Raw genomic sequence first — 14,202 nt, 5'->3', positions numbered from 1 at the left:
AGAACTTTAGTGATGGCTACATTCAAAGTGCAATGTCGTGCTCCCTTTAGAATGCCCACATCAAGAGCTCTTCGTAGTTAGTAGGGCATAGTGATGATAACTTTCGAGTGGCATTCGCCCACAGTTCACACCGAACGCGTAATCCTTAGCGCTGTTTTTTTAAATTGTTTTCTTTTGTCAGCCGCGTCCAACTTTTTAAACATATCACGCTGGAGCGCCGCGTTTTTAGACGCCTGTCAGTTAAAAACGTCATCTTGTAAAAATGCATGTCTCGAGACAACAGCGAAACTACAGGTAGGGGCGCCATGACCAGTTAAAAGGGGGGTATGCAACACACGCACGATTATGGGCACCCAATTCTTTCAGGTAGGGGATTTTGTCTTTTGACTTCTGTACTTTTATAAGCAAATAAATAATTTATATGTGTAGCTAAATAAAGATTCACTGCTATTAAAAATGCATACAACAATATTTAAAAACTTTATATTGTGTTTTTTTTAGATGGAAACATAACAGCGTTATATTATTGTTACGTAATTCGCAACTTTGTATTTTTAAACAAATATTCCTTGAATCAAGCAATATATTAATAATAAACAGCATTCTAACGAATATTATAGCCTCCGTTTAATAAATGAACGAGGTTTCTTGTTGGCAAAATTACTATATTTCTCTGAAATGAGAAGTGTCAGGTTGTTCATTCTGTCAGTCTTTTAGGTAGTTTTAGCAAGTCACACTGGCTAACTGACATTTACACTTAGTCCAAAAGTACTTTAAAATATTATTAAACAAATCATACTATTTATTATAGTTGACTTGTTGTAATATATATATATATATATATATATATATATATATATATATATATATATATATATATATATAGATAGATATATAGATAGATAGATATAATCCAATAATACATATTTGTTACTAGCTAAATTGTGCATTATTTTAATCTGTTTTTTAATATCTGTGACAAAAGACACTTTTTTCATTCTGTCAGTAAAGTAAAACTGCACCGCTCACCAACATGATTTTGTTCCTCACATATTCTTTAAAGTGTGGAGTATTACACTTGTGTCTGGAGTTCTGGACAAAAAAAAAAAAAAAACAGCTGAAGAATAAACAGGGGCGCAGGAAAGTTCAAAAAAAGGGGGGTCTCAAAAAATCTCTTCACGCTATGACAGCTTTAAAGTATTTAGCAGAATATATTAATTTTTTTAACAATATGTGATATTATTTGAAATGTAGCATGTCAACTGACCTATCAGTAATTTTTTTTTTTTAATGATAGAACTTTAATAATTAGAACTAGCAATCATGTAAGAATAAAACATTTCAAATTAAACAGAAGAATTATCATATAATTTAATGACTGCTGTCAAACATTTAACACACTGGTCCCGTCAGCCAGAACCAAAGAATCAAAAATATTCCTTCTTGTCCGTGTCAAATAGGATCTTTCCTGAGTTTGCGTCACCTCTCTATTTACACTGCTGATTTGATCACCGATCTGGCATCAACAATCGTGCCATGCTCCAAATCACTGAGATCACATTTCTTCCCCATTCTGATGGTTGATGTGAACATTAACTGAAGCTCCTGAACCGTATTTGCGTGATATTATGCACTGCATTTGTTGACGAGAGAGGTCAACAGAGAATGCCCTGACTGGTTCAAACTGACAAAGTCTATGGTAACTCAGATAACCACTCTGTACAATTGTGGTGAGTAGAACATCATCTCAGAATGAGATGAGGGTTGGCACTGTTTTGGTGGTTTTGGGGACCTACACAATATTAGGCAGGTGGTTTAATGTTGTGGCTGATCAGTGTATGCATGTTTGCAGGATATATTTTGCATGTATGCATGTGTATGCATGTTTGCAGAAAATAACAATAATGGTTAACTTTATCTACGGTTGTTAGATCTAGAGTTTTGCCCTAAATCATCAGGGCGGTGAGCTCCAGACTGCCAGCAAGATATAGAGAGCCCCAATCCTAACCCTTTCCCTGTGTAATCAGTCTTGCTCGACCCGCTTCAAGCAGGAATGGGAAGTGGATGCGCTAACGAGGAGGCTAAAGGCTACATTCCCTAGTGTCAGTCATTAGTGTGACTCTTGAGGCCAGGGGAGTGAGGTTTACACAAACTGCACAGCTTTCACGTACCTGCTGGCTCCCGTTACACGTAACCCTAACCGTGTGTTGAAGTAATGCCCCCTTTTGGAGTTGTCGTAACTCCCTTTTGGAGCTCCTTTTGGATAAATTCGCCCCCAATTTGGAGTTCTCCGGCCTGCAACTGTACCTACTTGCATATGTCTTACATACCCTGCACCTCCTATAACGGCACTCCTGTCTTCAGGCAAGACAAGAATGTGTTGGTCTCGACATCTTCTAATTATTTAAAATTATATGCAATGTATTAGCTTAAATATTTAAAAGTAGACATTTATGTATACCAATTCACAGTTTTTATCTTGCTTGTTCAATAGAGTCTTTTTCCTTTTCAATTTCTTCATTGAGACAATGATTAATTTCCATATTTCTGTGGCTAATTAAAATATTTGGTGTTTTTAACACAGTTGTGTTGGTGTCTTTCTATGGGACATGAGGATTTCAACATATTTTCCCATATTCCCATATACTGTTTCTCTGCCAAATAGAATTTGATCAAAAATGTATCTTTTAAAAGCATTGTCAGATTTAAAAGAAAATTGGAATGCATAATCTACATCGTATCCTAAGGATAACTGAGAAGTTTGGAGACAGTGCCACAGTTTTTAACACAGTTGTATAATGTTTCATCATTTTGGAAATATCAAATGTTGTTAGATTAGGAAAACCATGCATTGTCATGTTTTGGCTCAGACAGAATCTGTGGATTTTTTTTATTTTTTTTTTTCAACAAAATTTGCTGATTTGGGGGCACAAATCTGTGTAATTTGCAATATGTATTCAAAATGGTAAAATTTGATGAACAAAGCTTATTGTACAAAATTATTATTTGTAGCTGGAGGTGTAATAACAATTAATAAACAAATATGTAAGTGTCAGGGGTTGTAGAACGTGTAGTGTAGAACTTCTGTGTGGGCATTGTCATGGTTAAGAGAATTAAGATGACATTCATGGTATCAAAAAGTGTTTCTCTCTCTTAATGTTTCCAGAGTCTTAGTCCTTCCCATCAGTTTTGAGAATGAAAGTATTCCTGATGGGGCCATTGAGGCTCACTCTTCTAGTTCTGCTTAGTGGTGTGTCCTTTGGAGTGGTTGACCCTAAGAAGCAACCTCAGTCTCTCAGTCACAATCCGCCTCAGCAGAACATCACCCTGGCTGTCATCCTACCTTTACACAACACGGTGTACCCCTGGGCTTGGCCACGGGTGGGCCCTGCCTTGCTTTGGGCACTGGATAAGGTGAACTCTGACCCCGACCTTCTGCCCGGCTACCATCTACAAGTGGTCTTTAACAGCAGCGAGGACAAGAAAGGAGTTTGCTCAGATTCAGTAGCTCCTCTCATGGCCGTGGACCTTAAATTCTCGTGTAATCCCTGGGCATTCTTTGGACCCGGTTGTGACTACTCATCCTCACCTGTGGCCCGTTTCACCACGCACTGGGAAGTTCCGATGATCACTGCCGGGGCGAGGGCGCTGGGCTTCAATCTGTACTCCTCCATCACTAACATCGGCCCCACGCACAAGAAACTGGGTGAGTTTGTGGTGAGGATGCACCGGCATTTCGGCTGGCATAAACATGCCATGCTCATGTTTAGTGATAATAAGACTGACGACCGGCCGTGCTACTTTGCCGCGGAAGGGCCATACACAGGATTGCGCAATGACAACATCACAGTGGATGACTTGGTGTTTAATGAGGATGATGAACCGGTCCAGTATGGAGTACTTCTTCAGGAGATCCGCCAGAAAGCCCGCGGTAAGTGTGAATGTCAAATTTGTCAGATTACCCCTTGAAAAATCTCGTTCACATTTTTTATTGACTTGACATTGTAATTGGTGACATGGTTTGGTGAGGAACTCGCTGTTGTTTTTGCTCGAATCTGTTTCCTAATGTTGTTTAGCATGTCCCGTTAAAAAAATCAAGTACATTTTATTTAATCCAGTGACATTATTCTTCTCTTTTTCTCATAGAGTTAATGTGCTCTCAAAATACAATACATTCCAAAAGTTAAAATGTAACCAGTGAAATAATTCAATTTAGCATTTTTGTATTATTATTATTAGGGGCCAAGCACCGAAGGTGCTGTGGCACCTATTGTTTTCATTGGTTTTCTTATTATTATTTTTCTGCTTCTTCTTCCCCAATTGAAGTCTATGGCAGCCCTATGAATGCTATATAGGAATATTATGAATTTGATGGCACACTGATAGAGGTTACCATGAATAGACCACACACAAAATTTGGGGTGTCTAGGACACATTCCATGTAGTGCCACCACCAGTTCAAAAAAGTAACTTTTCTTTTGCATGTTTCTTTTAAACCTTTTGGCCTACAATCAAAATACATATTTTTTTGCATCTGATTACTCTCCTCCTGATGATTCAAATTGACCCCTTACATTAAAACCCTGCCCATTACAGTGGCCGCCATCTTGGATTATGACATTTACAGTTTAAATTTATGGAATGCATAATCTACATTGTGTCCTAAGGATAATTGAGAACTTTGGAGTCAGTGCCACCTATAGTTCGAAAGATAACCCACATTTGTATGCTGACTCAAAAGTCTGGATGTCTCTTTGCCTTGCATAAGCAATGTCAGCTGAATGGTGCAATGGGTTAATCACAGGTATGTATATTTTAAAAGGTCCTGGGTTCAAGTCCCACCTCTGCAAGTCATGCTGTGTAAAGTTCTGTTGTTCTGGTGATTTTTGTGTTGTGCTTACTGAATGGTTGCTGGTTTTTCTAAATTTGATCTCTGTTAAAAAGTAACATGAATACAAAGTTGATCATGGTTGATTATGGTATGTCCCTTTGAAGAAAGTCCATGTTGTGGTAGTTTGGTGCAGTGGATAGCATGCTGGCGTGTGGAAGTGAAAAGCATAGGTTTGAAACAATTCTGAGGTGTCCATTTAAATCATAAAGAGGATAGTATATATATCTATATATCTATATCTATATATATATATATCTATATCTATATCTATATCTATATCTATATCTATATATATATATATATCTTTTGAATGCATTATCAGATTTAAAATAAATCTTTCATGCATCTTTGACATCATGTTGGAGTGGTGGTAGTGTAGTGGGCTAAAGCACATAACTGTTAATAAGAAGGTCGCTGGTTCGATCCCCACGGCTACCACTATTGCGTCCTTGAGCAAGGCACTTAACTCCAGGTTGCTCCAGGGGGATTGTCCCTGTAATAAGTGCACTGTAAGTCGCTTTGGATAAAAGCGTCTGCCAAATGCATAAATGTAAATGTCCTAAAGCAGTTTGGCCATCTAAAGTTAAAAAGATAACCCACACTTGTGTGCTGACTTGAAACACAAAGCTTGTCTCTAAATAGTTGCAAGGCTTATCCCCGATCATTTGAAGATAACTGAGCAGTTTGGTGCCACCTATAGTTCAAAAGATAACCATGGCAGCCAAGTGCCTCTGTGTGTTAAACACTTGATTATAGGTTTAAAGTTTACGGGTTTGATCCTTGCCTCTGCAAGTCATGCAGAAGAAATGTATATAGTTCTGTCCATTTTTGTATTTTGCTTACTGGGTTGCTGGTGTTTTCCACAATAAATTCTGATTTTGATCTCTGTTGAAAATCTCTGTTGATGATTTCAACAATACTTAATTTTCGTATATCAAACATACTGTCTCTTCACCATATTGAAATGTATTACAAAATTATGTATCTTTTAAATACATTGTTGGATTACAAAGAAAATTGCCACCTATAGTTCAACAGATAACCTACACTTGTGTGCTGACTCTAAGGAAGTCTCTTTGCCACTTAATGCACAAATGTCAACTGAGTGGCTCAGTGTGTTATAACACTGATATATACACTCACCTAAAGGATTATTAGGAACACCTGTTCAATTTCTCATTAATGCAATTATATAATCAACCAATCACATGGCAGTTGCTTCAATGCATTTAGGGGTGTGGTCCTGGTCAAGACAATCTCCTGAACTCCAAACTGAATGTCAGAATGGGAAAGAAAGGTGATTTAAGCAATTTTGAGCATGGCATGGTTGTTGGTGCCAGACGGGCCAGTCTGAGTGTTTCACAATCTGCTCAGTTACTGGGATTTTCACGCACAACCATTTCTAGGGTTTACAAAGAATGGTGTGAAAAGGGAAAAACATCCAGTATGCGGCAGTCCTTTGGTCAAAAATGCCTTGTTGATGCTAGAGGTCAGAGGAGAATGGGCCGAATGATTCAAGCTGATAGAAGAGCAACTTTGCCTGAAATAACCACTCGTTACAACCGAGGTATGCAGCAAAGCATTTGTGAAGCCACAACACGCACAACCTTGAGGCGGATGGGCTACAACAGCAGAAGACCCCACCGGGTACCACTCATCTCCACTACAAATAGGAAAAAGAGGCTACAATTTGCAAGAGCTCACCAAAATTTGACAGTTGAAGACAGGAAAAATGTTGCCTGGTCTGATGAGTCTCGATTTCTGTTGAGACATTCAGATGGTAGAGTCAGAATTTGGCGTAAACAGAATGAGAACATGGATCCATCATGCCTTGTTACCACTGTGCAGGCTGCTGGTGGTGGTGTAATGGTGTGGGGGATGTTTTCTTGGCACACTTTAGGCCCCTTAGTGTCAATTGGGCATCGTTTAAATGCCACGGCCTACCTGAGCATTGTTTCTGACCATGTCCATCCCTTTATGGCCACCATGTACCCATCCTCTGATGGCTACTTCCAGCAGGATAATGCACCATGTCACAAAGCTCGAATCATTTCAAATTGGTTTCTTGAACATGACAATGAGTTCACTGTACTAAAATGGCCCCCACAGTCACCAGATCTCAACCCAATAGAGCATCTTTGGGATGTGGTGGAACGGGAGCTTCGTGCCCTGGATGTGCATCCCACAAATCTCCATCAACTGCAAGATGCTATCCTATCAATATGGGCCAACATTTCTAAAGAATGCTTTCAGCACCTTGTTGAATCAATGCCACGTAGAATTAAGGCAGTTCTGAAGGCGAAAGGGGATCAGACACAGTATTAGTATGGTGTTCCTAATAATCCTTTAGGTGAGTGTAGTTCACAAAAAAATTGTGGATTCAAATCCCATGTGGACCAGTGTTAGATTTTATGTTATATTTTACTGGAAGTCTTTTTATTGTCTTAACTGAATAGTTGCAGGGCTTATCACAGCTAATTTTTGTTTGCAAGTATACGTCTTTATCTTAGTATTGTTCTTCTGATATATAGGGGAGTGATACATTTTGAAAGGATTGAGAAGTTTGGCGACAGCATCATCTGTAGTTCAAAAGAACGTGGCCTGTTTAGAATGGTATCATGCTACATGTTATTATAGCTTAACATGCTAATCGGTTAACATGCTAACTATAGGGGTTTCTGTCTTATCAGGCTATTTTATCACAATGAAATCCGTAGGCAACATAAGCTTAGCATGATAATCGGTTAGCATGCTAATTGGTTAGCTTGCTAACCAGCACATTTGTAAGGCTATTTGATAACAATGCTATCTGTAGGCAACATTTCCTTAGAATGCTTATAAGCTATCATGCTAATCAGTTGGTATGGTAACAAACACGTTTGTTTGCTCGCTTTAATCTTGTCAAATCTCTTTGCATTAGTTAGGTATTTCAACTGAATGGGCAAATTGTTAAAGGTGTGGAGTGGTGGTGGCATAGTGGGCTAAAGCACAGAACTTACAGAACGTACAGTGGATATAAAAAGTCTACACACCCCTGTTAAAATGCCAGGTATTAGACAAAGATAAATCATGTCAGAACTTTTTCCACTTTTAATGTGACCTATAATGTGTACAATTCAATTGAAAAACAAACTTAAATCTTCGTGGGGGAAAAATGAAAATGAAAAACATTACAATAACCTGGTTGCATAAGTGTGCACACCCTCTTATAACTGGGGATGTGGCTGTGTTCAGAATTAACCAATCACATTCAAACTCATGTTAAATAGAATTCATTACACACCTGCCAACATTTAAAGTGACTCTGAGTAATCACAAATAAAGTCAGGAGAAGAGTACAAAAGAATTTCCAAAGCATTAGATATACCATGGAACACAGTGAAGACAGTCATCATCAAGTGGAGAAAATATGGCACAACAGAGACATTACCAAGAACTGGACATCCCTCCAAAATTGATGAAAAGACGAGAAGAAAACTGGTCAGGGAGGCTTCCAAGAGGCCTACAGCAACATTAAAGGAACTGCAGGAAATTCTGGCAAGTACTAGCTGTGTGCTACATGTGACAACAATCTCCCGTATTCTTCATATGAATGGGCTATGGGGTAGGGTGGCAAGACGGAAGTCTTTTCTTACAAAGAAAAACATCCAAGCCCGACTTAAGTTTGCAAAAACAAACATCAAGTCTCCCAAAAAGCACGTGGGAAAATGTGTTATGGTCTGCTGAAACCAAGGTTGAACTATTTGGCCATAATTCCAAAAGGTATGTTTGGCGCAAAAACAACACTGCACATCACCCAAAGAACACCATATCCACAGTGAAGCATGGTGGTGGCAGCATCATGCTTTGTTGCTGTTTTTCTTCAGCTGGAGCCTGGGCCTTAGTCAGGGTGGAGGGAATTATGAACAGATCCAAATACCAGGCAATTTTGGCACAAAACCTTCAGGCGTCCGTTAGAAAGATGAAGATGAAGAGGAAGTTCACCTTTCAGCACAACAACGACCCAAAGCACACATCCAAATCTACAAAAAGCATGGCTTCACCAGAAGAAGATTAACGTTTTGGGATGGCCCAGCCAGAGCCCAGACCTGAATCCAATTGAACATCTGTGGGGTGATCTGAAGAGGGCTGTGCACAGATGTCCTCGCAATCTGAAAGATTTGGAGCACTTTTGCAAAGAAGAGTGGGCGAATATTTGCCACGTCAAGATGTGCCATGCTAATAGACTCCTACCCAAAAAGACAGAGTGCTGTAATAAAATCAAAAGGTGCTTCAACAAAGTATTAGTTTAAGGGTGTGCACACCTATGCAAACGGATTATTGTTTTTTTTTATTTTTTATTTTTCCCCCTCAAAGATTTCAGTTTGTTTTTCAATTGAATTGTTGACGTTATAGGTCACATTAAAAGTGGAAAAAGTTCTGACATGATTTATCTTTGTCTCATTCTTTTACATCATAAGAACCTGGCATTTTAACAGGGGTGTGTAGACTTTTTATATCCATTGTAAGTAGAAGGTTGTTGGTTCAATCTTCACAACCACCACCATTGTTTCTTTGAGCAAGGAACTTATCTCCAGGTTGTTCTTGGGGGTTTGTCTCAGTAAAAGTGCACTATAATTTGCTTTAGATAAAAGCATAAATGAAAAATGAAAACTTTTGATATAAAATGTTGGACCATTGTTGAAAAGGAGTTTTATTCTTGTTAAGGATGTTTTCTTTTTTTATTATTTTATTCTTCTGTTGACCTCTGAGTCTTCATGTTGTGCTTACTGCTACATAAGTTGTACTACATTGCATAATTCCTGCTTGAATTCAAAACCAAATATCTAAAAAAATAATTTTGTACTTGTGGCTTGGAATGTGTGTTTAGGTGTGTAAGCTGTTTGGCCTTGTGTTTAAAGCATTGGACTTAGATTCAAAAGGTTCAGGTTTGATTCCTGTTGAGGACGGTATACATTTTTGTACTTTTATTTCCTCTTAATCTTGATGCTGTGCTTATTACTACATATGTTGTACTACATTGCAGAATTCGTGCTTCAGTTCAAAATTACAAGAATTTCTAAGCTATCTTTTCATCTTAGATAGGAAATTTTCTTTGGCATAGGTGAGCTGTATATTTTGTGTGGCCTAGTGGTTAGAGCATTGAACTATGGCTCGAAAGGGTATAAATTCAAGTCTGATGAAAAATGCTTTTAAATTTTTACTTCTGTTGACCTTTGAGTCTTCATGTTTTGCTTACTCTACAATGCAGGGTTGCCAAATTCCTGCTTCAATTCAAAACATTATCTCAGCAACAATTTTGAACTCTTATTTTTTTTAATGCAAATACAACACTGACTCTGGCAACTGCGGTTGTGCTAATTCTCAGCCTGTTATGTCCCATTGTTGACTGTCACTGTTGTTCCTCTGTAGTACAGTGGACTATCAGTTGTTTTGTAGAACCGAATGTGACCAGTTCAAACTTATCCTTGGGTGCACTTGAAATGTTGTGTTTTGTTTTTGTCTTTGTCATTTGATCTCTTTGTGTTCTTTGGGTTGTGCTTAGTTTTGTGCAGAGGTTGCCATGTGGGTGCTTGGGCCCGCAATGGCTGCTTGTTGCTATATTTATTATTATTATTTAAAATCATATTATCAGCATTACAATTTGAGTAATTTTTTTTAAAATATTTGCTTATTTTAGTGTCACAAATTTGCTTATTTGATATTCTACAAGTAGTGCAAGATCTTAAATATGTCTCCTTAATTTGGTCTTAGCATTTTGTTGTTTAAAATTTTTCAAAATCCCAGACTTTATTTCTGTTTATATAAATACAAAAAATAAAAGTACAAATTTGCTGTTTCAAAGATAATATTTTCATGTCAGAGCTTAATAGAGATGTCAATTTTTAATCAAATTAATTACATAAAGTGCCAATTAATCACATATATTAAAATACAATTATTAAAGATAATTTAGTATATAATAATTACAATTATTATAAATATAATATTTAACAAATATTATAGTGGCAGCAGAGAAGTAAAGCATTTAAAGAATACAGAAAGTTTTTTTATTTCCAAATAAAATATTTCTATAATTTTAATGGTTGGTTTATGTACTCAGGTGTCAGATGAATGCTTTTGGAATGTCTCATTTTGGTTGCGTCCTGTCTGACTAGTTCTCCACATCTCTAGTCAGAAGCACTGTGCATTTAAGATGTGTCAAGTTAAGCATAGTTTTGAAATGTTAAAAATGCGTTTCGTGGACTATGCATTTTGTTGTGCTCAGTCCAGCTGTCTTTGCTGTTTGCTCTTGGAGGCACATTGCCTGAACCACTAGTGTCATGCTGACTGCCCCCTACTGCCACAAATTAGCAAAAACATCAAGGTGATACATCAAGCTTGAATTGCTCCAATAGTCGTAAGGAACCTTCTTTGTTACGAAATTTACTTATGGGTCGGGACATGATTAATTGTGTTTTATTATTTTTTAAATAATGAATTGCACTAAATAAACACGTTAAATTGACAGTGTTACTTATTAAATGTTATGATTTAGCTCACTTACTACAATGTCCATATCCCTAACAGACATGTTAATGCAAAGCAGACTTGTACCCTTGGCTGCACTTTTTATTATTATCTTGCATGTATTGTAGATTTCACTTGTTGAACAATATGTACATAATCCTATACTAGCATCACATTCTTAAATATCAAAATAAAAGAAGGATTATAACACTCAACTGCTAATAAACATATGGACAGAAATGTGACTGGCAGCCAGATTTATAACTTTAAAGACTTTTTAAGTGCAAATGTATTACTCATAGGTTTGTCTCCGAGCTGCTACAGGTCCTAAAAGATGAGGAAACCGAACTCCCCTGAGCTCATCCTTTGGCAGAAAAATGAGTTCACTGAAGCACAGCTCTGAAAACAATTAACTCAGAAGAGCACTCTACCTCATCCCTGTGCCCCTATTGCCAGGCTCTGAAAAAAACAATTGAACATTTCATAAAAGATTGTACAGGCAATAAAATCCCATGGATATTAAAATTGTTAGGATGACAGCTTTCAGGGGCCCAGCCACTGAGGGGGGCCAGAGAGAGATAGATTGTCTGGAGATTGCCCTCCAAAGGTCATGTGCAAGTGCATTGCCCACAACAAACCAATAACTTTTACTGGGTTTTGTTCTTCTGCTTAACACTCGGTTAGAATCTGAACGCTCAATTTGAATTTGTAGATTTTACAGAATGGTTGTTAATATGACATTGTGTAGTTAATGATGCACATTATGGGTTTTGTTGTAATTAGTATTTTTGTTTTTCTGGTATTTCTTTATAAATAGTTTAGACCAATTATTGTAAACTGGTCAAGGAAAACCTAATTTGATAGACCTTTTACGCACTCCGGTTCTGGAATGCCGAAGTAAAAGTTTGCAGGGTAAACTTTGACAGCGGTAAATGGGAGTGAGTGGGAGATCACAACAAATATTATTTTCACTTACATATTTGCTCCAAGAGCAAAAGAAAAAGTCCACATTTACATTTGAATGACATTCTAGAAGAAAAATAAAATAGAGAGCGGTGGATTAAGATTTACTGTCACTCTCTCAGCAGCTGTAATAGAAACCCCCTCGCTACTGTGGTAATACGTTTTTTAAAACTAATTCCAGGGGTATCATAACACAAAGGATAATGTTATAAACATACACTCAATATAAAAAAATATTTAATCATATAAAAATGTTTGCTAGATTTACGCAGCTAAATAAGGCAGAAACACGTCATCACATTCTGTGAAAAGGTCTATACGTCCTCTATTGGTTACTAGAAGCAGGTAGACCCACCTTCCCCCTTGCGCTTGCAAAACTCTTTTCAGTAAGAACTTCATGCCAAATGTGTGAGCGCTGCAAAAGGTAAGACAGAACAATTTATAGTAAGAGCCTGACAGCAGGTAGAGACTTATAGATAAAGAGCTAAGGCCACAGACAGATGAGTGCTTTTTATAGCTCTCTGTTATTCCTCCTCAGTCTTTTTCTACTGTTTTATGTTGAAGCTTAGTTGAGGAGCACTCCTGCACCACTAGAGCCCTCCAAACATCCATCAGAGCTGCCCTCATCTGTGCATTTTACAACATAAGCAATGCAACTTTTAAAATTGCTCATGACTTCGCTATAACTTAGAGATGGATGGCTGCATCCCAATTCATATACTTCTACTCTGCACTTAAAGTATATACGTTTGTGAATAGTTTCAGTATAGTAAGAGAGTGCAGCATTATTGCGACACACTGCCTTATCGTTAAGTTGCTTACATTTGAACCATTGACCTCACTGGAGAAAATGTCAACAACGCAAAGATATGTCAACCACGCAAATCTTGGAACGGTCAACAAGGAGAGCTGTTTGAATGCAAGTCAATGGAGGAGAAGCCATTCTAATGCATAACAGTTCAATCATATAATATAACTGACTGCCTGTGCTAATTTTCAATCAGATTGCCATCATATATTTATTTGTAGAGGACTTTATTTGGAGTTCTCTACTATGAAAAAGGAATCTGGTAGGAATTATTTACAGTAATATCTGTTGTAAAACTCTGAAATATTGTCATATCTATGTTTGTACTTGTCAAAAAACAAAAGACTGGTTAACTTAATATATCAATTATGAATAATGCGCTGCCATTATTTAATATCTGTTTAACACAAGAATATAGATTTACATTTAAATAATACACTGTAAATTGCAATGCAATTATTTATTTTCTTAGTTTAATTAATAATTTTGTTTAGTAGTTTAATATTCTAGGTCAGGGTTTATAATATATGGATAGAGCTTACTATGCTTAGTACTATAAAAACTTACAATTGGTGTTATATAACAAATTCATGATTTAAAGGAATAGTTCATCCAAAAATGAAAATTATCTTGTTATTTACTTACCCTGATGCCATCCCAGATGTGTATGACTGGCTTTCTTCATCCATCCATCCATCTTCAACCGCTTATCCGAAGTCGGGTCGCGGGGGCAGCTGCTCCAGCAGGGGGCCCCAAACTTCCCTATCCTGACCAGCTCTGACTGGGGGACCCCGAGGCGTTCCCAGGCCAGTGTGGAGATGTAATCTCTCCACCTAGTCCTGGGTCTTCCCCGAGGCCTCCTCCCAGCTGGACGTGCCTGAAACACCTCCCTAGGGAGGCGGCCAGGGGGCATCCTTACCAGATGCCCAAACCACCTCAACTGACTCCTTTCGACGCAAAGGAGCAGCGGCTCTACTCCGAGCTCCTCACGGATGACTGAGCTCCTCACCCTATCTCTAAGGGAGAAGCC

At 37.8% G+C, this 14,202-nt stretch overlaps 1 protein-coding gene across 2 annotated transcripts in view; it reads left to right on the top strand.

The window, feature by feature from the left end:
* npr1a (natriuretic peptide receptor 1a) overlaps positions 1-14,202 on the top strand; it is a 134,149-nt gene that overhangs the window by 911 nt on the left and 119,036 nt on the right. The window contains exons 1-2 of one of the 2 annotated variants that reach the window (XM_052135950.1): positions 322-366; positions 3,167-3,931. In XM_052135950.1, coding sequence (XP_051991910.1) covers positions 3,196-3,931 — 736 coding nt within the window. In that variant the 5' untranslated portion in view covers positions 322-366; positions 3,167-3,195. Of the gene's footprint in view, positions 1-321; positions 367-3,166; positions 3,932-14,202 lie in introns of those variants that run through there. The other variant, XM_052135949.1, reaches the window with a different exon arrangement.

This window comes from Xyrauchen texanus, chromosome 10 (assembly GCF_025860055.1).
Source record: "Xyrauchen texanus isolate HMW12.3.18 chromosome 10, RBS_HiC_50CHRs, whole genome shotgun sequence".
Lineage (NCBI taxonomy): Eukaryota > Metazoa > Chordata > Actinopteri > Cypriniformes > Catostomidae > Xyrauchen > Xyrauchen texanus.
This window is presented reverse-complemented; position numbering and strand designations above follow the sequence as displayed.